Here is a 27,259-nt window from a genome sequence, read left to right as displayed (position 1 = left end):
GATGAACAAGGAGATATCCGTGTATAACTTTTAAGTCCTAAAAAAAGCAGTACAAAAGATCCAAATTGGAAACAAGGGGTCTCTCCAAGATATATTGTGTTAAAACTTGGTATAATAATCTTAATCCTGGAACCATCCAGAGCAGGGAGTATAATAATCTTAACAATGTTTATTAATGCAAGTATGCAACAAATATAATGAGTAGCCTCTACATATTATCAAATGCTAGAAAGTAATGCGTCGAATTAAAGACAGACAGATAGACAGACAGATAAGTATGCACATGTGCAAACAAAAATAAACTGCTTGTAGTCTTGTCAGATTTGTTGAATCATAGTTAGATATTACCAACTTTAATGAAAGATGAGGGCACTTCATTTAAATGTGAGGAAATTCTACCACTACATTTTGACTTTTGGGCTTAATAAGAGCATAATCTTTTTTGCAATGAGAAACTAATGCTAACACCTGATTTCCATGAGAGAATCTTCATATACTTCAAGAACTGATGGATGAAGCAAGTCTCCTGACCTTCACAGTGTAGTTGGTCTTGGACCTGCCACTTCATTCTCAACATCTGAAACAGTTCATGAAATGAGTAAAGCATCACACTGTACTAACAGAAATATCTCTTTTAGTATCCGTATACATTTGCACAAGCTAATCTTTCAAAAGGCTGCAGAAAAGCAAAGTATTTTCAACTAGGATAAAGATACGACCTTCTATTTGTAGTTCCATCAAAATGCCATTACTTAAACAAAGAACTCTGGCTAAGCTATAAACTGACAGTGTTGATGACTTGTAAGGACCAAGCATAGGAATTTCAATGATATTTAACAGTAAGGATCCCAGGTTAACAGATTCTTTTTGAAGAAGTAGAGAAGTGCTTCTTTCTTGGTACCGAGCAAAAATATACACTCGTTATAAGGAAAGCTGTAGAACCCAACAAGAACAGATAACTTTCAGCTAGCAAGACTACAGAACCCCCTCTACCTTGCTATTCTCCTTATATCAAGGTGCTTTCGGAAATCACTACTAGAGGCAACCTTGAGTTTATTGCCTGCCGAGTCTGGAGCAACTTGGCTACCTTTCAACTTCACCACCCGAGCAGCTTCTTTACCAGAAAGCCATGCTTGGATCATCTCCTCAGTCTTAGGCTCAGGCAAAAAACCTTTTGCCTTCATCTCTTCATAGTATTTGTGAGCCTCTTCCAGCTTCCCATTTAAAAACAGACCATGTATCAAGACAATATATGCACTTCGATCAGGACTCAATCCACTCTCAGGCATCTTGTTCCACAACCTGCAGACACTTTCATCCTGCCTCCAGCAACAAAATTTCTTGATTAGCATAATGTATGTCTCTATCTCTGGGACACATCCTGTTGCTTTCATTCGATCCAACAGCTCAAACGCCTCTTCCGCACTCCTCGATGCATTGAGGAATGCATGGTAAGTCCTTATAGAAGGGGAGAGGCTCCTCTGTAACATTTCTTCAAACATTCCCCTTGCATCATCAATTCGGCGTGCCTTACAGAGTGGCCTAATCAAGGAATTGAATGTAACTGCATCCGGAGCAATGCCATTCTCCTCCATCGTCTTGACAAGAGCTTTAGCTTCATCTACACACTTACCCTTCGCAAGAGCATACACCACCGCATTATAAACCTTCCTATCAGGTGCAATGCCAACTTCCTTCATCTGATTGAAGATCTTAAGAACATCATTGAGATTGCCAGCTTTAGAGTAGCAAGAGATCATACTCCCATAAGACATAACATCTTTTATTATACCTCTATTCCCCATACTCCTCCAAAACCTCTTGGCCTCGCGAAGATTAACTACTACATTGCTCCACCCATTAAGCACAATATTGAAGCTCTTCGTCCCAAAAGGGAAAGTAGTCTCATTACACATTAGCAAGTGCTCAGCATCCTCGACATTCTTATACCGACAAAGAGCGCTCAAAAGGCCATGGAATTCCTCGATCCCTGGGTTGAATCCAAACCTTTTGTGAGTATAGAAGGCATTAATTGCCCTTGCAACATCATGAACAGCACAATACCTCCTAATAAGGATCAATATAGTATGGGGTGTGACGAGGGATGGACCAGGTCTACTAGGAGTTCTGCCACGCATTTCCTCAATCAGGTTCCAGGCGGTATCAAACCGCCTCATCTTTCCAAGGATTGCAATCATGGAATGATACTCCCTAACCGAGTGCGCGTATCCTGGCTGCTTACCTGCCCAGAGGAAGAAGGTAAAGGCAGCTCCCCAATCGTTCCGGAACCGAGATAAGACCTCGGCCACCAATTCCGGCGACGCCGGCACATCACATTGTTCAAGTCGGCGCTTCGCCTCGGTGGCATCAACTGAGAAATCCCGGAGGCAGGACGCAACAATCTCAACCTCTTGGAGCAATTTCTGACCCAATTCCTTCGTGGGCCCAGGGTAATCCTCATCACTATCATCGTTGCAAAGATTGGAGTCTTGGGTCTTCGTTTGCGCCACAGGGGCACTTGCAGAAGTAGAAAAGGAAGGTCTTCTGGGGAAGTAAGAGGAGAAAAGACTGGTAGAATCGGACTTGGAGATACCCAAAAAGCGAGGGTTTTCGAGAATAGCGATCGATTCGGCGAATTGGGTAGCGCAGGATAAAGAAGAAGGATTGGATTGGGGATAGAGAGAGGCGATTGGAGAACGAGAGATATATCTAAAGCTTCTACGCCACATTGGTGTAGAACTCGTAGGTAGTATTTGGCACTGGTAGTACGAGAGCGTTAGAAGAACTAAGAAGTGAAGTGAACCGAAGGGGAACGCATGCGACCTAAAATTATTTATTGATATAGGTGTAGTCGAGACTATTTTGCACAATACTTAGTTTGGTGAACCCGACTTAATCAAAGAAAGAAAAAAACTCTTTCCACGTGGTCCGACCCGACTTGAGCTTAATTACAACTCTAATAATTTAACCTGACTTGACCCGATATATTAATATAACATATATTAAACTATATGTTCTAATTATAATTATAATGTTATATGCCCGACCACCGAACCAGACCCAAACTATGAGACCTGAAGGCATTAATGAATCAACTCACGAGGCTTTATTATCGATCACCAAACACATAAGAAGTCCATAAGATTTTTAATAGCCTTGATGCAAGAAATTATTTGATCACAACTTGTGAGACCAAATCCGATAAAGTTCTCGAATAGCAGGAGTAATAGTAGGTAGAGACGACACTGCTTCGATTGCACTGCCCAGTGGCCATGCAGCTCCAACGTAGGCATCGCCGTACTTCACTCTGGTCACCAGGGTTATCTTCTTATATGGCTTCAAACCTATGAATTTAAGAGGTATTCATTAAAGGCTAATTAATTAGTTAATAAGACGTTAGGAGATATATATATATATATATAGCATCAGAAATGAGTAGTTTGGCTTACCAAACCCATCTACGAGTAATGTGTACTCATAAACTAAGTCCATGCAGAGGTATGGCAAGTCCACGTTGCCGACTTTAGGGTAGGCGGCGCCGGCTTCCTCCAGGCTCATTTTGCAAACAGTCCGGGCTGCTTTTGCAAAGTTCGACGGAGTGACGTTCCCGCTCGGCTCTTCTCGGTTGATAATGCCAACCTGCCTCGTGGAAGGAGAAAATTGTTAAAAGTAATAGGAATTTCTTTTTTTTTTTTATATATAACACCTTGTGAGTTAGATGAGGAGAAGTTTAATTTACCTCAGAGGCCCTGTCATAGAAGAAAGAAGCCACATAGAGTTTCTTCTGCCCAGCTCCACCTCCACCACTCCAAACGCCATTAAAACTGCAGTCCTTGCTTTCACAATCTGCATCGATCTTGAGGGCTTTGACTACATTCTTCCTGCACTTGAGGTAGCTAGACCCAGAAGGTGCAGCCGAGGAGTTGTACACATTCCCATTGTACTTGTATTCCCCTTCCATTGAGAGAAGAATTTTTTTTAAAAAAAACACCAATTAAAGTTCCAAACCATTAGCATTAGCATAAGAGAACATCTCATTAATTCTCAGTACTTCGCAAAACCATATATACCATTGTAGCCAGCCAAGGTGCAGTAGCTAAAAGAGGGATTCCCTGCCTTTAAAACTTCAGCTCGGCCAGCCAATAGACCATAGTTCAGGTAACTGCAAGAGGATGAACAAGATAAGAATCTATAGGTGCATGTAGTTTATGGAATATATAGTTCATGTCAAGAAGAATCAAACCTATAAGCATAAAGGTTATAATTGTGTCCCAGAAGATGATGTTTGGTGAGATAAGAACCTCCATTGGAGGTATTGGGAGCATTTGCTGCAGCCACTTCAGAGATAGCATAAGCCATTTGAACAGACCCACCTCCTAAATCAATCGTTCCTACGGTTTCTGGGTATTCTTTTCCCAGATATCCTAACAAGTAGTTCATAGCAATCTGCAAACATGAAAAGGTTACTCAAGAAATTAACAAGTACCAACCATCTTATTACTAGTTACAATATAGAGCAATCTGTTAGAATTAATTCATACCCATAAGTAAGAGCCTTCTTGAGATCCCTCAAGAACTGTGACCCACTTTGCATTCGACTGCAGTGAGCTCTTGTTATGAAAGAGATCCCTTACCTATAGATTACAATGGCCAAAAAAGAAAAAGAAAATAGACTACTTGTAAATTATTATATTTTGGTGACAATAGTCTAATTACTTCAAAATTACCGCTTGTAGGATTTGCTCAGATTTCTCCAGTCCTAGGAATCTAAGCCCAGAAGTTGCCTGCATGTTATCCCCATCTTAATTATTAATTATAAAACATTAGAGATGTATATACTTGCAAGATTTGCAAGAGATATAGAATAGTATTATCATCCTTACCCCAAGTTTAACAGGAGTTCTTGGTTGCAAATTCTCAGGAACTACGCTTTCAGCTCTCGTGAGGAGAGGAATCAGCGAGTTTGCAGCTTCCTGGGGGGTTATCAGCATATGCACTCAAACCGGGCTTTGTCTGCAAATGTTTATGAAATATTTATACAAATTTTACTTGCAAGTTCATACTATATTTTACTTTATTCAAGTTTGGCGGAGTCTTTTGTACACATTTAACAATTTTTCTTTTTCTTTTTAAAAAAAAAATGTTAGATAGAGAGAGTCGAAGGAAAATAAAAAGAAGAAAAAATAAATTTATTTTATTTTATTTTATTTTATTTTGATATAACCGAGAGAAAGAAAGAGAAAAATAAGTGTCTGTTATTTTCTCTTAATTTTTTTTTTACTTTTTAAATTAAAAAATAAGATTTCTCTTCTTACTTTCTCTATTTTTTTTCTCTCATATTCTCTCCATCAAATTAGGGTGTTTAAGGTTAAAATGCATTTTACGTAAAAGGATGAGAAGTTGTGGTGTATATATATATATATATTCTCAAGGTTAAAAATGCCCTCCTCTTTTATTTTATTCTTTTAAACACCACGCTATTATTTCTAGAGAAGCAAAAATAAAAAATAAAAAATTCAGGTAGTATAAGATAATAAAGACAAAATTGGAGGGTGTGATTTATAAAATTTTCCTCAAATTTTATACTTCCGTAGCCAATCACAAGCTGACGATTAATCATAAGCTAAGTTGCAAGTACCTGAGCGAAGAGCTCAACGTCGTCGCCGATATTGGCAAGGGCGAGGTTCTGGTCGAACCGGTGGACATGAACTCGGCTCCCCGTGCTCCCGGCGTCGAAGATAACGACGTAACTCTCCTTCGTCTCGCCTCGGACTCCCGGCTCGCCCTTCCGGCCGAGGGCGGCTTCACCGGTGGAAGAGCAAGAGAGGAGAAGAAGGAGAACCATGCAACTTAGGAAGAATGGCTTCTCCATTTGGGCAAGGAGGGATGTTTAGAGTGGGGAATGGAGCACTTCACATGTTCTTCTTATATATAATATTATTTGCCAAATTTATTGTTTAAAATATAAGAATATATATTTGCTTTTAAGTTAAATTCTTTTTTTTTAATTAAGCTTGGATAAAAAATAAGCCAATTTAATCTTAATCTACAGAATAAGTTTGAAACTAATATCAAGTTGACTTTGATCATGAGCCCGCTCGATTAAGCTCGATAAAACTTAAAAATAATACGGCATTCAAAAATATTTCTTATTTACTTGTATACCTCTCTAAATTATATATATATATAATTACTTATTTGGTTACTTTTTAAATTAAGTCTAATAATTTAAATAAAAAAAGATTTTAACTATTTTTTATGAAGAAAATCTTTAGAAATTAGAATAAGGATAGTTTTGTCTTTTTAATCTCTAAATTATTTAAATTTTAACGGATAGTTAACTTCAAGAATTATCTATCTAAAAATTAAAAGCTTTAAATGATATTCGGTTTGAAACCTTGTTTTGTAGTGTATATATATAAACATCAAATTTAGAGAGATATATAAATAAATATAAGATTTTTAAAGATATAAATACAAGAACCATAAAATAATAATAGAACATTTAATATTATATAATATATATAATACATATGGCTAATATAAACCTTTAGATCAAGATCTATAGGATTATAATGTTACTAAATCAATTCATATACATTGACGGATGAATCCGACCATATTTCAAGCTTAATTTAAGTTTGAATTAAGTTTAATTTAATTCAAGCTTAATCAAGCTCGAGTTGGCCTCGAAGAAATTCAGGTTTGAGATTTAATTTAACTCGTTAAATCTCAAGCTCAAAATTGATTCGGACTATATTCAAAATTAATTTCGATTCAAGCTCCTTTATTATCTATCTGATGTCTTAAATCCTCCTCCTTCTAAATTTTAGAAACAATCTTTCTCACAAATGAGGGGGAATAAAGCTGCTAGGTGAGAGGTCATTTTCAGATTTAGCTTTGCTAGCTAATGAATAGCCAAAAGACAAGAGACAATTGGACTGCCTTTCTGGTAGATTTGGCTGCAAGATTATGCATACTTACCACTTCCTGCCAATGATATCTATCTTCCAAATTTTGAGCAATGATTCCAAACACACCGGAACAATTCTTGAAATGAAATTCTATCCCTAGATTTAATGGACTATATATCTTAAAAAGGTGTGGTTAAATAAAACAAAAATAAAAACTAAGAGGTTAGCATTACATCATTTGTTTTAAATGTTAGATTCAACTAAGTTTTTGTGTTCCTTTACAGTACTATCTTTAAAAGTTCACTAATATGTTCTTTTTTCTCTCCAAAAGTGACAGGAAAGGGTGCCATTGCATTATTTGATTTATAAAAGGGCCTCAAATAAAGAGAACTGATTTATATGTAAAAGTGAAGGAGTGATCGGTACTGATCAAATAATAATCTATATCTTCAATTAAATGAAAAGGAGATAACTTTTTTTGTTAAAAAAAAAATAGAGTTTTTGGAACCAAATATCCGTTATAAGTTAGGGTTACAAAGAACTACAACCGATGATTTCGACCGTCGTCATACAGAATTAAATTGATGATTTGATGATTTAATTCGCCTTCTCGTAAAACAAATTTTGAATAGAGAAGCAAGTAGCCGACCACCTTCAGTATTAAAAAAGAATAGTCCAATTTAGAGAAAGATCAAGTGTTTTTGTGTTCATGTTTGGGCAAATGACCTAGATAAAATCTCAGTACTCTTCTTAGCAGTACTATCTAAACAAAAACCACTGATAGATTATTTTTTTTTTGGGTTTCTTCAAAAATGACAGGAAGGGTACCAATTGCGTTATGATTTATGAGAATTATGGAAGTTTATGACAAATTGCTCTTGGATTCTTGCATGCACACCATGCTTGCACGATAGGGGACCAACAAGTCATTAACTTTAAAAGCAGCACGTGTAGAATAATTGCCTTCTAGTGGCTTCCAATATTTTTTAGGGTCGTTTCATAAAAAAATGGACCACAACCCAGGGCACATCTTAGAAATTTATCATCTTTAGGGTTTCACTGCATGAATGGTTAGTTTCATGGATTTGTGAAGAACAGAATGCTGCTATCTTTGTTGTTTTCTTTTGTTTCTGAGACTAATTTTAATTGATATACGCTAATGAAAAAAAGAAAAAGAAAAAGAAAGTTTAATTTTTTAAAAAGAGAAAAGAAGAAAAGATTTTGTTGGCAGGATTACACCACCTTAGATCATTATCCTTTTCTCTTCTTCTAAAGAACAGCTCTATCATTTGATGGGAGCCAGATAGATATAGCCATCTCTATCCTGCTGCCTCGGTAGGGATGGAGCATTGACGTACACAATTATCAGGCCGGGCTTAGGTTCGGGCTGGGCCCAATATGCCAAGCACGGGCCCGACCTGACCCGGCTACTTATACTGTTATACAACACCACTTCGCTAATCCCATTGACCTCTCCCTGCAAAGATAAATTTCCCCCTTTGGATTTGAAAGGGCTTAATTAGATGGAGAAAATAGGAGAGAACATAGTTTTGTTTGACAAAATATTTTAGGATATAACAGAGAAAGGGAGAGAATAATAATAATAATAATAATAATAATAATAATAATAACCAACAATTATCCTCTCTATCCAAAAGAATAGAATAGTAGAGAAAGAAGAAACAACACTTTCCCCTCCTTTTTTTTTTCATCTCTTGTATATCAAACAAAAGGAGTAAATTGTTCTCTTCCTGAGTGTGCATGTAAGCTTGCAAAGTGGGAGCGGCGCCGCACGTACAGAAGTGTTCTCTTTCATTCACAGCGGATAAATAAATTTGCTATTTAATCATGGAAAAAGAAAAGGATTAACAGCATGATATACAATCCTGAAAAAAAAAAAATCAGGTAGTTGTGGAAGAATGTCAACAACAAAAGCTTTACGCATTGCATCCAATGAAAGGTAAGATACTCGGATCCTTGTATTTACTGTAATTATCAGCCCAAACAGCTTTGAGTCTGCTTCTGCTAGAACATAGTTTATGGGAGATTCCCAAGCCAGTGTCCCTGCTGCGCAAATCAGAACTAGATAAGTACATGCAAGCTCACAGTTCTATATTCATTGCCATCAAGTATTAACAGACTCAATACGATGCGCAACTAAGGTATGCGGCAAATTCAAGTGAATAGGCAGATGCCTTAAAAAATCAAGGCGGTTCAAAGAGAAATTAAATCAAATGTAAAATTTGCGGGTTACTGAGTGCATGGTAAACGATTAGAACCTGATGACATCTATAATGAATTTGAAAATACCTACTACAACACGGTTACAAGATACCGGGACAACTAGGCTGACCTCAGTGGACCTCAAACATTCTTTATCTATCACAAGTGCCAAAGTTGTAAGGTGGTCATTTTTATAAAATACAGACATATTAATAAGAAGATAATAGAAGCCCCACTGGAAAGGATTTAAGAAAATTTCCAAGATAGATATCAGAAACTAAATTTCTGCAAGTATGGCTGAGTGCTCTACTTTCTTTACAGAAAGCAACTATAACAATGCAAAAGTTGTCTTGTTGACTAACCAGAATTAAGCTCCCCAATTGGAAGAACCTAGTGTATATTTTTATGTGAACTCTACCAAAAATTCATAGAAGATAAATAAAAGCAGCAAACCTTAAGTGAACAATCTTGTTATTTCCAGCTGTAAGGCTTCCAATTCCAATTCAGGCAAATCTACAACTCAAGTCAGAGAGGCTATTCTGTAAAACACAAAAACAATGCCAGCAAAGGTATAGTCTTGAGAGTTACCATTGCACATAACAATATACACAAAATGCTCCATGAGGTCAGGATCACCAACTATAAAGCACACTTACACAGAGGTTTCATCTAATACTTAGTGCAGTTAAAGGAAGAGTAGGTCTCTTCTCCATCGCGTCATAATGAAGAACAAAATTATCCTGCAACCAAACATCCGCTCAAATATATTATTAGGAAAATATGGCAATAAGATATTATACTAGGAGAGTTTGATTTCATAAACAAACCTTACGAAAGGTGTCCCATATGGTTGGATCAAAACAAAGATAGGATCCCCTTTCATAAATTTGAGTCTTAACAAGGGGCTCAATATTCGGAACTCTTGCGAGCCATAATTGCAAATCTCTGTGGTAAATCCAACCCCGAATATATCTGAGAAGCATGGGAACAAGAAATATATAAAGCAACATGGAGATATTTTATATATACACAATACATGCGCACACACACATGATGAACTGCAGTAAAATAAGAAAGAAAAGAAAGGTAGTGGAAATGAAGTACCAGAATGAAACAGTAAGCAAAATAAAACAGAAATTTGTCAATCACCTAAGCTGACAAACTTGGGTCATTGAAGCCAGCACGTGAAGAGTAGGAGCATGTTCACTATATTTCAGTATGAAGGAAGTCCACATATGGTACGTTAGGTTAAGTCACAAGAAGATGTGATTCCTTGCTATATTGTTTAACACATAAGAAAACTAAGGGGCGGATGGCAAGAGGATGAAGAGCAATTCAATGCCTAGTAAAAAGAACCCAAAACTATCATTCAGTAGAAGTGCAACTGAATTGAATGAGGTTGAAGGGCAGAACTGGTGATAGTTATTTTAATAAGGACTGTGAATATTGCATGAGGGTAAAGGGTAGAAGGTTTAGGATCCAATAACCAAAGCATTATAATCAAACTTACAGGTGAGATATACTTAAACCAAGTTAAGTTGGACAATGTCAGATAGAGCTTAAAAATTCAGATATTCTGAGAGAAATTATACGCGCTTCCTAGAAAACAAACAGCTATCTTTCTTATGCTTCTACTACACCAAAAAAATCTGGAAAGATTCTTGTGAGGTATGTGCACATGTAGGAGGTGTGTAAAAGGGGACAGACACATCCACATTCTTACAGTTCATTACTGGCATATAGTTGTGCTTCATCCTTTGGCATGCTGCACAAAAAGGCAGAGTTAGGCAAATTGCTGCATCTAATGCATTAACTACTGGTGCAAAAAATAGAAGAAAAAAAGATAATAGCACCTGTAGAAAATGTAAAATAGTGTCTCCAGTTGTAACCTTGAAAAATGAATTGGCTGCATCAAGAACTGCAGAATTAGTATGATACAACATTCAGATAGTAACAAAATAATATTAATAAATTAGAAGTATACTTGTAGTGAAGGTGGTTGTTCAGAAAAGTAACAAGCTGGAATGGAGTAATCAGGCTCTCCTTTGGCTGGTTCGTTTGACCATGGAGAACCAAAGGTCTTATAAAGGTTATCTGGTGAGTTCAAATTCAATCCCAATGTCGTCAAATCTATTCCCAGAGCAAGAGATGTCAGGTCTGGGTCATTCATCCTCACTACATTCAACAAACCCAGCAAACCAAATGGATCAGGAGGATTCTGTGTTCCCTGAATGGACTTCAAACTTTGATCTCTATATGGTTGAGAAACTGCAGACATCTGTTGCAGCCGAAATGGAGATTGATTTTGTGGCTGTTGGTATTGCTGAATAAGTTGCTCATAAGCTCCCAAACTAGAAGCTGTGTTAGGAGAGTTAAGTGGTCTAAGCCCAAAATTTTGATGCCCAGTATTCTGAACCTAGAAAAGGGAAAAAACATGGAATTTTTTACACAGTATCAGATATGAAGTTACAATCACTATGCTTTTATTTGCTCCTGTCTGTAGCATTAGTATGTTAGATTGGGCAATATACCTGAGAGTGATATGTTCCATGCGAAGAAGGAAACATATCAGAGCCATGCAAATGGAGTAAATCTTGATTGTTCGGTGGTGTAAAGGAGACCCCAGTATTACTTACTGAATTTGAACTATGCTGTTGTTGACGGTTAGTTGGGTAATTACCACCTAAGCCAAAACCAACAGATCTTGCCATCTGTAAAATCATGAAGAAACCTAAATTACATCTAACTAAAATGAATAACCTCTTTCCTGAACTAAACTAACTGTAAAGTTAAACTCACAGGGTAGTGTTGTTGTTGCATCACAGGCATATTGTCATGAAGTTGTTCTTTATGATGCAAATCCATAGAAAAATCTGAATTGCTACCTGAAAGAAAATTCAAAGAAAAAATGGTCTCACAACTAGACAGAGGGTGATAATATGTCAGGTCCCCATGCTCTTTGTTAGCCCATCTTTGCCTGATAAAAGAAAAGAAAAAGAAAAAGCAACACCAACTACACTCTACGAAATTTCTGCCACCTTATATATGCATGTGTGCGCTTCATGCAAGTTACAGAAATCAGAGAGCCTTTCAAGCAGGGGTCCCACAAAAAGACAAACAGTCCAGAAATATAGCAGATAAAGAAAATGTAAACTGAAAAAAACAATAACAATGATAATGGTGATAATGATGATAATGAAAAGAAACTTCAGCGATGACAATATCAGAAAGTCATGAACAGAATTGACCAAATCCAACGGAAGAAAATTAATAAATAAATATATCAATAAGCATCCTGGTTAAAATAAAAGAATTTTAATATGATGGTTCAACTATCCACCTTTATAACCAGGCAAAGCAGGAAAATCTTCATTTTGGATGCTGAATTCCTGGTTTTGTTGGACAATGGTGTTAACACCCTGCTTACGTAGAGAACCTGAAAATGAGAGAAGCAGATGACACATCATTCCATAAAAAACAAACTAAGGATACTGTAAAGGAATATTCATTACCCAACTGCCCTTGAGGCCCTCCAGCAGAACTAGGCCGCCCAGTCAATTGAGGAAAATCATTTATATCAAATGGAAAATTATCATTGTTCACATCATGTAGCATTCCCATAGAACCTAATGAATTGTTTCCTGCTTGTATTTGGTTCTGGGATAATGCTCCTCCAGATGTTGGATAAGAATTTCCAACCATACCAATCATCTGAGATGCTTTTAATACCCAAAAAGAAAACTTTACCTTGTAAGTTACAAGCATTGCAAGCATCTACTTTATTTTAGCAGCATAAGAATACATTATTGTGTTCATTTCATTGAAGTATTCAGCTATATATAAAAAGAGTTGTTTTGAGAATTATAAGGCAGTACTTGGCCATTCATATTCAGGAATTGCCAACCTTCTATAGACTTGCATAGGGACCCCTTTTAACAGTGCACAAATATTGGGAAGTAGTTACGGTGAGGTAAGAATTCCCACAAAATGCAGTTAGAACTTGAAGGCAATTCAAGCACTACAACAGGCTGAATTTCTCAGTGATAGTTTTATGCTAAAAACACATTCAAAACATGATTTCCAGTAAGAATAAACAGTTTCACATTCATAAATTTAGACTTGCTGATTAGTTGTTTAAGAAACATCTCACACAATGTAATCTTCAGGATGCATAGTTCATGTGGGAAAGTTGTATGTTCATTTCTATTAGGATGACTAATTTTTATTCATGTTTATCCTTTACCAAGTGAGTAAGAGAATACGGAATCATTGACTCAGTACAATAAATAACTACATAAGATCCATATATCAGATTGCAGAGTTCTCCTCAAAATAATATGAATATATTACTGGCAACTAATAGATCGGAAAAATTATTCTTTCAAAAAACTGAGCAAATTGGACTATTGGAGGACATGATCTCTATAGAAAAACTACAGAATACAAGAGAAAGCAAAAATCTATTTCATCATTGCACAGAATGTAAGACAGCAAGCAGTATCAGATTGCCTAAATAAATTCCCTTCCTGGTGATGCAGAAATCAAATAGATATTGACATAGTTCAACTACATTGCAAAAAATTGGGAGGAGATAAGAAAGAAGGTAGATAAATGCAGTGCCACAGGGGGAACCATGACAGCATGACCCCAACATGTGAATATGCATCATAGCAATGGACAGGGTTGGGGATAAACAGTGAGAAGTATAGTAGTACTCCAAAATAAATTTAGCTATACAAATATTTCATAATAGTATATCTAAAATTCAATATTTAATTTTCCGAAGCAATAACCGAATACATTTATATCCTGACAAAATCATATTGACTTGCATTGGCAGTTACCTTGTTGAAGCATACCACTCATCAACCTGTTGGATCCTTGCACATTAAGGCCCCCGCTTCCAGTATTGGCAGCCAAATTCATACGCGATGCAATACCAGGAACAGATAATCCTCCAGAGCTTATGTTTCTTCCCATATTACCACCACCAATGATATTCCCCACTGAGCTTGTAATTCGTGGACCCAGATTTCCCAACATTGGAGATGCTGCCATCCCAGGAACAGAATTACGGTTACCACCAGTTGCTGAGTTAGAGGATATACCTGGTATTGAACCACCAATCACATTCATGCTGCCACTAAATGCAGGATTCCCGACAACATTCATACCTCCTCTACTAGTGACTCCAGAATGTCCGTGTGAGATCTGCATAAGCCAGCAATGCATGAAACATATGAGAATTGAAGTTTACTTGGTATACAAGCATATATTATCTATCTACAATTTACACTATTTGTTAATAAAGTATTAGAGCTGCACCACTGCACAAGTATATATCATAAACCTGAGACATAGCAACTGGAAGATTGTTTGAAGCAAATCGACCACTTGAAATGCTTCCTCCGGGTTGCTGAACACCAGTTGATGGGATACCACTCATTGCACTATTCCTTGGAGCTAATGAACCGGGCATATTTGGAAGACTGAAGCTCCCGTGGATGTTGTGCAGCCCTTGTATGGCACCTTTAAATAGAAGTAAGCATGGTTGCAAAAAGGGGGGTACACCAGTAAAATAAAGGAAGGTTGTTTATTCTACTCACCTGAGTGATGAAAACCAGGAACTGTTGTAGATTGAGCAGAAAAAGATGTTGCAAAAGCCCTTCCAGTTGAATCAGGAAGATTGGAACTGGAACTATTATGGTTTGACTGAAGGAGAGATTTTACATATTAGCAAATATAAGGACTACACAATCCTGTAAAGTACCAATTCACTAGAGAGAGAGAGAGACAGAGAGGTTGACACCAGATATTTACTATAGTTGTTAAAGGAACATAATCACAAATAACAAGGGAAAGAGAATAAATGAAGTTGCCTAGACCATGTTTGTTCCAACTAAGGTGACTGTCTATATACATGTACACATGCTCACATATTTATATTCACAGAAAACATAAATAGAGTGACTTCGAAAGAAATGGGAAATGTTATCCCAGCATCTTAATATACTTAAAAGTATAAAGACACACAATGAAGTAAATCAACTTTTTCATGCTGCCTACTGGTAATGATCAGCAAGTCCTTGTATTCAGAGAGGCAGCCCAAAAAGAATAGTATCAGGATGGATGTCCCGAAGGGTCATAATTTTCTCATAGTTGGGCTAGACTAGTGTCAAGAGCATCTAGCATTATGAGAAATAACAAACAGATAGATTACCTACATATATCAATCAATCACCAATGAATCATACAATTTCACATGATCAAAGAAGCCATCAATCAAGTAAAGGAAGAAAAAACAATAGGCAACTACCAGAACTAATATCTGAATAAGATTGCTATGTATAAATAACAAAGAAGAGCAAGTACATTGAGGAGCCCTGACATTATGATGATGTCAAAGAACTATCAACAGAATCAACAGCAGATGGAGAATATCATCATCCAATCAGACATGGCTTTTCTGCTTTCTTGAGATCTGGAAACAAGCCAAGGAGAAGATTAGGCAGATATTATCATATTATGCAGTGATGCAATCATATTATCATAACTCTGCTGACTGTAAAACATGGTTTATTTAGTTAAGAAAGAAATGTAGCCAGTTTGATCCCATATTATTAAGCTCAAGTCTTGTGTCTCCCTTTTCTTCATTTCCAGGACATGATAATGTCATATGACAATATCTATACAAGAGAATAAAGCGACCTAGGTTGTAAATCCATCTTAAAATTTGCTCCTACGTAGGAAATATTTGAAGATTTAGGTGCCAAAAAGGGTGCCAGGGGCTGCTCAAAATTCATTTGATTGAAGAAGCTCCCCTTGCAACTTTCACTAGCATGAAGTGCAGTCAATAACCCTCAGTTTAAAAGGATAAGTATCTTATACTTAAACAATATAGTTGTAGAATTCATTTTCTGCAGTAATAGATGATCCTCCGTTCCTCCTTAGAAGTGTGTTCAATACAGAGGAGAAACACTGGAAATATGCAGCTATGAAAAGACTATTTGGTCTATATCTTATAATAAAAATATATTGGCCCCTTATAGACTTATAGCTTAAAGATATGTAAAAATAACATGAAGTTATTCCAACAGTTTAACTTACCATCAAAATTAACAACAAAAACAAAATTATTGCATTTTCCCTTAAGAGAGAAATAATGATGGCCAAAAGTCAGTGCACTCAGCATGACACAACAGAACCAGAGAACAACTAGGAACAGAAGGGGAAAAAAAGGATCATGTCCAGCAGATAACATAGTAAAGCAGGAAGTGCCTAGCAGAAGATAAAAACAATAAGCTAGGCATTCCTCATATGGAAACTGCAAAAGGTCCACAGGAATCAAATGATGAAGCAACACAGATCGCAAGAACAAATTCATGCAAAGATGCAACCAACAGCAGATCCAGGATTTTGTTCATTCTTCTATTAAAATAATGTAGAGCATTGCCTCTTTTACTACAAAGTGCGTCTGAATGGAACCGTCATAATTTAAGGAAATGTTAACCTAGTATCTGTCATACTGAAATACCAGCTATTTTGCCAGAAATTAAATAACATTTTAATATCTCTCTCATTTCTTGTGCTTCTAGGAAGAAAAATGGTGATATGCTCTAAAAGTCCAAAGTTTTAATTTGTTGACACGCACAAAAGGAACTCCCACGTAAAATCTTGCTACCACCCATCTAATGCAAGATGGAAAGAAAGAATATTACTTATACATTTCACTAATAATTAAATGGAAGCAGCAGTTTGGACGTTTCCTGAGAAAAATGGGTCCACTAAACTCATTACACCCATCTTTCAATGTATACCACACAAATAGAGGAGGAAGAGGTTAGGTTTGAGAGTTGGATTCGACGTCGAACTCTCATCCAAAAAAAAAAAAAAATGAAAAAAAAAATAGGCGAAATCGGGCCAAAAACTTTCCAATAACAATCCTCACGAATCCAATCACGCCACGCATTCAATCCTAATTTCTCCTTCATATTAAATTTACACGACAACAGCAGAAAGGATAAGTTAAACGGACGATTTTGCCAGCAAAGAAATCAAACCCTAGAGAGATCTAACCAAGAAGAGATCTAAACAGACGGGAAGGGAGCTAGAGTACGTACATCTAGCAGTGAAAGAGATCGCGAGCGCGTTCGAAGAGATCGGTGAGCGGGAGCGAAATGGAAGCTTAGATCGATCGAAGAATGAAGAGACTGCAGAGGAGGAGGGTTTAAAGCTTGGGTGTGAAAGTTTTTATAGACGATAGACGAAACGGGAGAACGATCCAAGGATTGGAGTTCGACCTCTCGTCGATTGGGAGGAATCGCAGCTTGATTGAATTCGGCTTACTTCTACAAATCACCGCCGCCTTCGATTGGCCTAAAAGGCGGCATTGGAATGACCAACTAACGGTGTTGTAAACTTTGAGGAGGCGCCGGTTTCGGGTCTTCTTGCTGCGCGGATTGGCCAGCAGTTGCCGACTTACTCAAACGAAATTCTCATTCGATATTTTCAAATTACACCCCATATCTTTTAAAATGACCAAAAAGTGTGCGTTAGATTACTCTTAGAATTATTGGGCTTAATTGCGTAAAAAATATAGTGATAATGAAAGGTTCGAACTGCATAGAGTTGTTTAAAATGAAATTGGTTATAAATTGATGTAAAGATCGCAAGTTAAAGTGGTTGGGTTATGATCACATTATTTTACCAAACCACATAATTTGACCCAAATATTAAAAATGGTAATCATTACGCTTAGATCACAAACCATGGAATCAGACGATCATATATAATAACCAACACATTATAATAAAATCGATGACACCAATTGGTGCCAACTTACCCAGAAAACTAATGATTAGATAGATAGTTTGGTGACACATTCATAATATATTTCTCCTATTCGGATAGAACTTTCTTTTTATATAATGTTATTATAATAAACTCTCTATATTTCATAGAGAGTTTGAAAGTATAATATACAATGGCATTGGCATGGTGCACTCAACGTGGATTGGACCATCCTCAATAGTTTATCAGGTGGGTCTCCATTATTTCTTCTCAGTGTGTTATACTAGCAGGAGTAATAATTTTGGATTGAATGGAAATCTACGGCTAACATCCCAAATACAATCATGTTCCAAATTTATAGTCAAATATATGAACTAATATGCCGAAGCTAAAGGAGAAAAGCAGAGATAGTATTAAAAAATAATGCAAAAGGATAAGGTGTTTATTGCAATAAACACTTAAGACAGGGTGCGGAATAAAAATATCTCTTGACCAATATGTATAACATCGGTTCAGAGGAACCGGTTCGTTGACCAACTAATTAATCGGACCCGAGTATAGAATAATTTTGCGAGCATTTCCCCGCTTTCTTTCCATATTTATTGATCAGTCCTTCCTCTCTGTCCACCGTCTTCCCACTCTATGCGACCGTTCTGTGCCTAGATCGGCAATTCAACCACGTCTACGAACAACCGGTAGCCTGGTAGGGCTCAATCTCTCTACCGTCCTTCTCTATCCCCTTCGATCTTTTGCAGATTTGAGGAAATTTTTTGGATCAGATTTACTGGATTGGTGAATCTTTGCGTGATTTATTGGCTACTCTTGATGTTTTTATCTAAGTAGAAGAAGTTGTAGTTGAGGCTTTCACGGTTAGATCGCATTCGTTTGCTTTTGCTGATGACTTGTTTGATATTTTTCAGGGAACTTACTTATCACGATATCTGTAGATTAGAAGGGGAGCTTTGCCGAAGAAGCGGGGAATGGCGAACCTTCGTGCGCTTCTCATCGGGTAAGAAACTGCTGCTCATCACTCGATTTTCTTTTTTGTCAATTGTGCTATGTTTTCATGCTATTCGTAAATTTGTAATTCGTTTTTAGATGAGTGCTTCTTACTAACGTTAGAAAGATTAGGAGCTTCAAGTCCGACCACTTTTGTTAAGTTTCATCCATCATCTCGATGAGGAAAAGAAATGTTCATGAATTAGGATGGGTTGACGAGTGGTGCCGAGTTGTGAGGAGAAAACATGTTAGGGCAATTACCTAAATATGAACTACGAAGCGTTTATTTTTATTTTATATTTCCTAAATTAGCTCATTAAAACTCTTCAGTTCTCAATGTAGCATAAACTAGGCATGATTTAAGAATTAAATTTTACATTTTAATTCTGTCTCAAACTTGGCAAGCCCAGGCTACCTATTCATAATCTGGCTGCCTTGGCTTATCCGTATCAGACCTACTTAAGAAAATTTCGGTCTTAATTGGAAATCAACAGGAATGATCTTTCAGGGATTCTTCTCAAAGCAGAAGTTAGTGTATGGCAAATAACAACTGTTTGGGCAGATTTTCATAGTAGATGTGCAGTTGAGGTGCTATGTGAAAATCCTTTAAAGTTGTAGGTTTATGATCATCTTTTCTGAAAGTTTAGGCATTTCTTTCTTTTTCTTGGTAAAGTTTCTCTCATTTATAATTCAAGTATGTGTGGCACAGTGGCAGTCATAATATTACTGCCTCTTTGTCCATTTGTTTATGTTATTACTTATTAACTTATTTTTAAATAGCTTTATGTTATTAGCAGTGAGCTTAATCAGCTCTTATTTGTTTCTTTTTATTCACATTTAGTTTGGGCCGTGCACGAAGTTCTTTGGCTGATGTTGGTAAATGCATTTCTTTGAGGTATGTGCATGTATCTTACCTCTGAAATATCACATTCATACTGCAAGTTTTTAGTATAAAACATGCTATCTTCTAGTAACTAAATTTCTAGTAAATATGCATTTTCTGCAGGCCTGCGCTATCATCGGTTGACGCACAATATCTTTCATCTTACAATGTAAGCCAACTGATTGGTATCATTTCCTGTTCACTACCTTAATACTGATGCAGTATTTTAATGCAGTTACTTCTTCAAGCTCGGCATATATCATCAACTGGTAATGTGCTTCATTATAGCCTTATTATCTTTTGCACATAGATTTTGATGGTTTGATTATTTCTTTTTACCTAATATAAGTCTCATTTTTATTGGGATAGGGGTCATAGTGTTAGGATTTAGGTGCCACAGAGGCATGGGGTGTGTTAGCAGCTGGTAGGCATGGGGTATGTTGTGTAGGTACCATGCCAATGCACGGCGTGGCATCTTGTGACGTGCCACTTAATAGCCCATATATAGAGCATGGGTGTTTTGTTGTCTATGGTTAAGTACCCATAACCCCATCAGAAGTTTCTCTTCTTTTTCTTCTCTTCTCTTCTCTGGGTTGTGCCTCTCCCACCATGAGCCTCTCCCTTGCCCCCAAGTATAATCTTCCTGTCTATTTGCATCTTTTCCTTGTTCTCGTAGCATCATTTTCGTCAATCCTAGCTTTTTAGGAGTCACCTACATAAGGGATCTTTGTTTTATGAACCTACAATAGAAGGCTCTTCTTCCTTTTGGGGCTCTTGGGTTTTTATATAATTCTGCTCAAAACACTAGTGGCATATCAGCAATACAAACCCAGCTATTTGCCTATAAGACACTAGCACTATGTTTGCAGGGCCGCATGGGCCATGATCCCGACACTTAGATCTTTGTTTTGATAGTGGAATTTGTCGAACAAATTTAATGTTAAATTTTCAATTATATTTCAAGTCATCTTTGTATTGATTATTATCTGCTAATGCAGGAAATACTTTACATATAGTGCTCGACATGCCAGCACTCTCCCCCACAATGGTGAATAGAGCTTTGATGTTGCTTTTTATATTTTAGGACTACCTCTGATGAATTTTCAGATCTTTTGTGTTTTAATAGCTAACAGTAATCTTCACTTTGGTGTCCTCAGAATCAAGGCAACATTGCCAAGTGGCGAAAGAAAGAAGGAGATAAGGTAGACACTAGACATTACTTTTGTTGATAAATAGGATTATTACCATGAGAAAATTTGTAATTTGAACTATATATTTGGTAACCTAGAAAATTTGCTTTTTCCCTTTGTTTAGTTTTCTGCGACTTCGAATGATTTATCTGATATTTATTTATTCTCACAGATAGATGTTGGTGATGTGCTTTGTGAAATAGAGACAGACAAAGCTGTTCTTGAATTTGAAAGTCTTGAAGAAGGGTAATATTATTAAGATCTTCTTGTGATTAAACTGCATTCTTAACCAAGAATGATACTATGACCTTAAAATTAGACTTTATTGTATTTTTGAAGTAGAAGAACATTATCTTTTATGTCTGTTGGTTGACTTATGTAAAGAGAATAGCCCTGTCGCTATGCATTCCTATCCTGTTCATAATAGAAGTGTCTATGTTGAATATTTTCCATCTAAATGGCTATGTAATTAACTTGAAAATGTACTGGTTGTATGACATGCTTGTGCAGTTATGATATATGAAGTATCTGTATACCCAAAATTCTTATTGTGACACTATGTCACACCTTTTTTCCTTATCCTATACCTATTTTCCCTGCTAATGGAACGGCAAAGTCACGCTTACTCATTATATATCCTCTGTCTGAAATTATGTTAAGTGTAGGTTTTTGGCTAAGATATTAGCACCTGAAGGTTCGAAGGATGTGGCTGTGGGACAACCTATTGCAATAACGGTATACAGTTTAATACTTTATGGAAGTTTTATGTTCTGCATTAATATACTTTTATGCCTATATGAATTATTTGTTCCCTCAGCATCATACTTCGTGCAACCAGTAATCTTTTTAGATTTCTACTGCTCTAATTGAAGGTTGAAGATTTGGACGACATTAAAAACATACCATCTGATATACCCAAAGGAGTTGAACCCAAGCAAGAAAAAGCAACTCAGAAATTAACAGAAAATGTGAAATTTGAAGTGGCTACCCAGGGTTCAAATTTCAGCCGGATCAGCCCATCAGCAAAGTTGCTTATCAAGGAATACGGATTAGAAGAATCTTCACTTAAAGCATCAGGCCCCCGAGGCACACTTTTGAAAGGAGATGTACTAGCAACAATAAAGTCAGGAGTAAAACCGTCAAAGTCATCTCAAGACAAGACATCTTCGCCTGTACGCCAACAAAATCCTGACGTTCCCTCTAAGTCTGTCACTCCTCAACACAAAATAGATACTCATGAAGATCTGCCAAATAGTCAGATACGCAAGGTAGGATTTCCTTAAATTCATACTCCTTTTTCTTAGTACATAATGGAACATCGAATTTTATGGTTCTGGTTTCTGTTCACATTTTTTTTATCTTTGTCCTTTTATGGTGAAATTATTCATATTTTACCTAAGCAATTGTAATTGCTATTGTCATAGTAGGTCCATCTTTAATCATATTGCTAGATATCTGCTAGTTCCTTTTTCCAATTTTCCTACTTACACTTTTGTTCGATCTTCTTTATTGACATGTCAACAGAAATTCTGACAGCTTTGCCAATTGGCTCTTGCTATCATGACTATACATGGCCAAATTTATTAACTTTAGTGCCTCTCATATCTTTCTTTATTTCTTTAGCCTTCTGCTGCACATCAATAACCATCATCTGGGCATGCTTATATAGTTGGCTCAAGATTTCTTTATCAGGCATCATTATAAACCATTAGGTGGGCCTTATTGCATATTTTATGGTGTATGGCGTTATGCTATTTCGCCTTCTTCATTTTACTACCTGAACTCTTTTTTGTTCAGTTTCTCCCTTCACACTGTTTTTCATAACTGTATTCGATTAAACATGGCACGAGAGAAAAGTAACAAGCTACTTTTCCTCGATGCAAATTTTGTTGCCATGTGAGAAGTTAATGTTGATAAGACCTTTAATTTTTGCACTAAATACAGACTAATGGATACCTTTAATTTTTGTTCTAAATACAGATTAATGGATGAAGGTGTCTGTAGTAACCATTTAAAAATAGTTGGGGCTAAAGACTTGGTTATTAATGGCTTGACGTTGCTGTTGTTGATTTTGTGAATCACATTGAACTACTTTTTTCTTTCCTGCAAAATTGTAAATATCTTTAAGTTCAATTTCTTGACTTCCTTGGCAAAACAAGGACATAAGGATACTTTACCAGTCTCATCAATAAACAAAATGGTTCACAGACTATCTAACTTGTGGAATCCATCGTCATACACTTCATGTGCCATCCTTTTAATATCCAATTTTATACTCTATTTATGGATGTGGGAGCATCTACTCTATTCCTTCAGGTTTGCTAGTTCTTCTTAGATCCAGATTTTTTTTTTCTTGATAAAATATTAAAATTTCTACTATGAAACTTCTGTTTAGGTTGTCTATATTTTCCAGTTTACTACCATATTTCTTCTTTCTTTTTCATTTTTATCTCCACCTCTTTATTTATGTTAGGTGGTTCTATGCTGTTACTATGATTTTTTTTTATCTCAAAATAAATAGGATCCTTATTTTGCTGAGTGCGGCTATGTAGGTCATAGCAAAACGGTTGTTGGAATCAAAACAAAGCATTCCACATTTATATTTATCCAAAGGTTTGCTCTCATCCTTGACCAATTTGTCATGATAATGATCTGCTTGCTGAATGAAGGACTTTCTTGTGTAAACAGATGTCATACTGGATCCTCTACTTGCTTTCAGGAATGAACTTAAAGGTATCAAACTTTGTTGTTTTCTCTTGGTCAGAAGTGCAAGAAGCCTGCCTTTTTCTTGTGTCCTTCACATGTCAACTGTCAACTGAACAGGCAATTTTTTGCTCTCTTCTTATGATCTCTGACCTGCAGAGCAGCATAATTTGAAAGTTTCAGTAAATGACATTGTCATAAAAGCTGTTGCACTTGCCCTGAGAAATGTCCCTGAGGCAAATGGTAAGGCTCTTAAAAGACTTGTCCATAGTATAATATGCTCGAGTTATAAGATAAGCCTGTGCCTATTCACCTAAGATGATGTTCTCGGTGCACTTTAAAATTTCATTATAGAACATTGGTTCTTCATCATTCGAGTAACACTGGAAAAGGGCATAAGATGTAGTTTGATGAAAGCCATTTGGTTGATAGGAAGAAGTATGGTCACTCTTAGAATGATTATTTCTTGTTGCGTGAACGGCTGGTTGATCAATGTGATGTTTGCATGTGTTTCATATTCTCGTTACTTTTTACTTCTTGACTGCACTCTTTCATCTGCAACCTGGTCTTCTCTCGTAGAGTACTTATTTCTGCATACCTTGGGCAGCTTACTGGAACAATGAGAAAGAGGAACCCTGTCTGTGTGATTCTGTTGATATATCAATTGCTGTTGCTACTGAGAAGGTGATCTACTGTTCCATACTGAAATTCTATTAGTTTGTTTAAATGTAGCGAATTTGATTGGTTATCTTTGAGTTACAGGGCTTGATGACTCCAATCATAAGGAATGCAGATCAAAAAACATTGTCAGCAATATCCTTGGAGGTAATCATTAAATTAGTGCCTATATAAAACAGAAGATGCTGAATTACCAACTTACTGCTGATTTGCATGCATTCTAAGTCATGCTTCATTTACTTTGTGTGTTCCCATGGGCCCCATCAGAATGGAGGGAGGATAGTTGAAATCAGGAGCACCTACAACCGTAATTTAATGCACATAAAACACAGAGATTTGCAGTTTCAAGCATAGAACTGAGTTTTACCCAGAGTGCCTCCATGTTTGTCGCCTGTTGACTAATTGCCATATTCCTTTTTTTTTTTGTGAAGAACTTTCTTATGTGCATTATTGTTTCCTTTGCTTTAGAATACAAAGCTCCTTTATCTTTGTAAACCCTTCCAATGCCATCATGCTGGCATGGAATTCAAGCTAAGTGCCTTGGAGCATTATACTTTTTATACCTAATTAATGACAACTATCCCAAATCCTCATATGCATGGATGTAATTCACTTTTCTTTATAGGTTTGTACATTGCATATTTATGATATGTCTGGTTAAGTACTTGGTTTGTAATGTAATCCATGCTAACTCTCTTTTTCCCAGAAATTTAAATTACTTACTCAGAGAAGCAAAAGAAAATGTTAATTGGCTACTTTAACTCTTCAGGTCAAAGAGTTGGCCGAGAAGGCACGAGTTGGGAAGCTTGCACCTAACCAGTATCAAGGGGGCACTTTCAGGTGTGTATTATTCCGAGATATTAATAGCTTATCCGTTCTTATGTACTTTTGCTCCTTATTTCCTTTTATTTCTTATGCAGCATCTCAAATCTCGGAATGTTTCCTGTGGACCAGTTCTGTGCAATTATTAACCCTCCGCAGGTCTCTCTCTCATGTGCATCTGTTCTCTGTTATCTTTTATCATATCAAACTCCAAGCAATAAATCATTAGTCAACTTAAGATTCATTTCAGATATATCCATCCATATTGATCCCATGTAATAAGCATCAGATTGAAGGAACTGAGGCCTCTCCATGTTTCAATAAATTTGACTAGGTTGCTTTAACAAATATGACTTTAGCCCAAAGTTTTAACAAATTAGGTTCTACCACATGCTGCTTGCATGGACCAACAAATGCATGCGGGATATGAATTTCTAACAAGCAACAGGCCAACAACAATCTATTTGATATGCTAAAGGAGCTTGGTCTTTGCCTAGATTTTCCTTTCCTTTTTATCTTTTTTAAAAGGCCTATCAGCCATGGCCCATGGTCAGATGGGAGCAATACACTAGGCAAGTCAGGTAACTTTCCAGTGCAGCTCCACAGAGAATCTTCTTTATGATCTAGTGCATCATTGGACCTCAAATTTAACAATCTTTTACATCTGCTTTGATAGTTCATACCTTATAATGGTTCCATCGATTGGTCTATGTCTGAGTACTGAGTAGATTTAGATAATCGTGGGTCTAAAATTTTGTTGTTTTAGAAGCTCTCAGCTTCCACATAAGTTGACAATTTTGATTGCTGATATAGTCCTTTCACCATGCCTGATGCATTAAAACCAGCCAGATCATAACTCCAATGCATGCCTTTCTCTTTCCAGGCTGGAATTCTTGCTGTTAGTCGCGGTAACAAAGTTGTGGCACCTGTGATGGGCAGTGATGGTATACTTCTCACTTTCTGTGGCATCATATTTGATAAGTTTGTGGTTATCCTCATTTGTTGCATCTTCTTCAGGAACTGAAAAGGCTGCTGTCATTACCAAAATGAATTTAAACTTATCTGCTGACCACCGTGTTTTTAATGGGCAGCTGGGAGGTAATATCTAAATCATCATAGCTCTGTGACTGCAGTACAATTTCACTAAATTTTTCATTCCTTTTCTTTTCTTTTGGTCATTCATAGGTAAGTTTTTTTCCGAGTTGGCATCAAATTTCAGTGATATTCGAAGACTGCTGCTGTGACCTACACATCAAGCTCTTTAAAACAGCAATTTACTTTAGTAGCTGACTAGAGAAGGCTTAGCTGTCAGCTTATCAGCTTGCATCGACAGCCTATTTTCAGTACAGTAATAAAGAGACCTCACAGAGATACGGTGTTCTTCCTGAGAGACACTGAGACTTCATTAATGGCATCACGAGTTTGAATTATTCTCCAAAGATTTAGCTCCTTGAGCACAACGGTTTTGCCGCTTCGTTCTGTTCGATCACGAATTGCTTCGTTCCGTTCATTCACGAATTGTTGACGATTGAGAATAAGATTGGCGTCGAGTAACTCAGGTTCTCATGAAGTAAGTTGAGCCTGCCTTTTGCGCTCATATGTGAAGATTATTTATCTGAACTATCATTTTTGAAGGGTTATACAAAAATTCGCGCTTGCCTATTAATTCTTTTATCAACTGGTGGTTATTTTCCTGATATATCGAATTATTTCCAAGTTGAAGAACCAAGTCCCAAGAGAACCCTAGAATTTTGAAAATGTAGAACCATTATATACTATCACCCTGACTTGCTAGGTAAGGGCGTGGATTTGGGGTTAGTTACACTACTTCCCCTATTGGCTTATTCAGCCAAACAAGGAATTTTTCTTTTGTTTTGACCAAATTAGACCTATTTTTAATTTTATTTACAGAGATGGCTTATACTCTAAATTTAATATTTATTTTACTGTAGCACTAAATATGATCAGCATTTGTCCTGTTTTTTTTCCTCTCCGTCCATGAGAGCTCCATCGAGGAAGAAGATGGAGGTGAGTTTGATTGGGCAAAAATTTTATAA

At 36.6% G+C, this 27,259-nt stretch overlaps 3 protein-coding genes, 1 non-coding gene and 1 pseudogene across 10 annotated transcripts; 2 read left to right on the top strand and 3 right to left on the bottom strand.

The window, feature by feature from the left end:
* Positions 1-103: 103 nt before the first annotated feature.
* On the bottom strand, positions 104-2,928 carry LOC140760757 (pentatricopeptide repeat-containing protein At5g15010, mitochondrial-like). The gene is made up of 2 exons (XM_073097755.1): positions 720-2,928; positions 104-577 (listed from the first exon to the last, which is right to left on the bottom strand). The coding sequence occupies exon 1, from the start codon at positions 2,727-2,729 to the stop codon at positions 990-992; it is 1,740 nt and encodes a 579-aa protein (XP_072953856.1). The 5' UTR covers positions 2,730-2,928; the 3' UTR covers positions 104-577; positions 720-989.
* Positions 2,929-3,144: 216 nt separating this feature from the next.
* Positions 3,145-5,895, bottom strand: LOC140760928 (probable apyrase 2; annotated as a pseudogene).
* Positions 5,896-8,505: 2,610 nt separating this feature from the next.
* LOC140760927 (probable NOT transcription complex subunit VIP2) lies at positions 8,506-17,526 on the bottom strand. 7 transcript variants are annotated; one of them, XM_073098025.1, is made up of 17 exons: positions 17,258-17,526; positions 15,510-15,618; positions 14,744-14,849; positions 14,488-14,666; positions 14,312-14,348; positions 13,982-14,245; positions 12,650-12,856; positions 12,478-12,573; positions 11,937-12,022; positions 11,669-11,848; positions 11,122-11,553; positions 10,991-11,043; positions 10,861-10,902; positions 9,965-10,109; positions 9,794-9,877; positions 9,591-9,676; positions 8,506-8,981 (listed from the first exon to the last, which is right to left on the bottom strand). In XM_073098025.1, the coding sequence occupies exons 2-15, from the start codon at positions 15,525-15,527 to the stop codon at positions 9,803-9,805; spliced, it is 1,920 nt and encodes a 639-aa protein (XP_072954126.1). In that variant the 5' UTR covers positions 15,528-15,618; positions 17,258-17,526; the 3' UTR covers positions 8,506-8,981; positions 9,591-9,676; positions 9,794-9,802. The 7 variants fall into 7 exon arrangements, with proteins under 7 accessions (XP_072954126.1, XP_072954127.1, XP_072954123.1 ...); XM_073098026.1 differs by having other exon boundaries at positions 13,982-14,188; positions 17,258-17,525; XM_073098022.1 differs by having other exon boundaries at positions 13,982-14,348; positions 17,258-17,524.
* LOC140761812 (small nucleolar RNA snoR35) lies at positions 14,744-14,821 on the top strand. The gene has a single exon (XR_012104627.1). It is a non-coding gene; the product is annotated as a small nucleolar RNA snoR35 (small nucleolar RNA).
* A 959-nt stretch (positions 17,527-18,485) lies between the features above and the next one.
* On the top strand, positions 18,486-27,120 carry LOC140761426 (dihydrolipoyllysine-residue acetyltransferase component 1 of pyruvate dehydrogenase complex, mitochondrial). The gene is made up of 20 exons (XM_073098737.1): positions 18,486-18,630; positions 18,848-18,936; positions 19,768-19,821; positions 19,933-19,978; positions 20,045-20,078; positions 20,808-20,857; positions 20,967-21,011; positions 21,172-21,245; positions 21,665-21,734; positions 21,872-22,267; positions 23,552-23,612; positions 23,688-23,732; positions 23,862-23,945; positions 24,310-24,386; positions 24,465-24,527; positions 25,150-25,220; positions 25,301-25,361; positions 26,086-26,146; positions 26,220-26,300; positions 26,388-27,120. The coding sequence occupies exons 2-20, from the start codon at positions 18,908-18,910 to the stop codon at positions 26,444-26,446; spliced, it is 1,461 nt and encodes a 486-aa protein (XP_072954838.1). The 5' UTR covers positions 18,486-18,630; positions 18,848-18,907; the 3' UTR covers positions 26,447-27,120.
* The last annotated feature ends 139 nt before the right edge of the window (positions 27,121-27,259 follow it).

The sequence above is a fragment of the Typha angustifolia genome, chromosome 6 (assembly GCF_048772165.1).
Source record: "Typha angustifolia cultivar Huaian chromosome 6, ASM4877216v1, whole genome shotgun sequence".
NCBI lineage: Eukaryota > Viridiplantae > Streptophyta > Magnoliopsida > Poales > Typhaceae > Typha > Typha angustifolia.
This window is presented reverse-complemented; position numbering and strand designations above follow the sequence as displayed.

Excerpts from the sequence above, each read along its gene's own strand:
- LOC140760757 (XM_073097755.1), bottom strand. The coding sequence starts at position 2,729 with ATGTGGCGTAGAAGCTTTAGATATATCTCTCGTTCTCCAATCGCCTCT.
- LOC140760927 (XM_073098022.1), bottom strand. Across the intron at positions 11,044-11,121 it reads AACAACCACCTTCACTACAA|CCAATTCATTTTTCAAGGTT; the intron begins GTATACTTCTAA and ends TTCTTGATGCAG. Across the intron at positions 10,110-10,860 it reads CTATATGCCAGTAATGAACT|ATATATTCGGGGTTGGATTT; the intron begins GTAAGAATGTGG and ends CATGCTTCTCAG.
- LOC140761426 (XM_073098737.1), top strand. The coding sequence starts at position 18,908 with ATGGCGAACCTTCGTGCGCTTCTCATCGG. Across the intron at positions 23,733-23,861 it reads TTTCAGGAATGAACTTAAAG|AGCAGCATAATTTGAAAGTT; the intron begins GTATCAAACTTT and ends TCTGACCTGCAG. Across the intron at positions 26,147-26,219 it reads ACCTGTGATGGGCAGTGATG|GAACTGAAAAGGCTGCTGTC; the intron begins GTATACTTCTCA and ends CATCTTCTTCAG.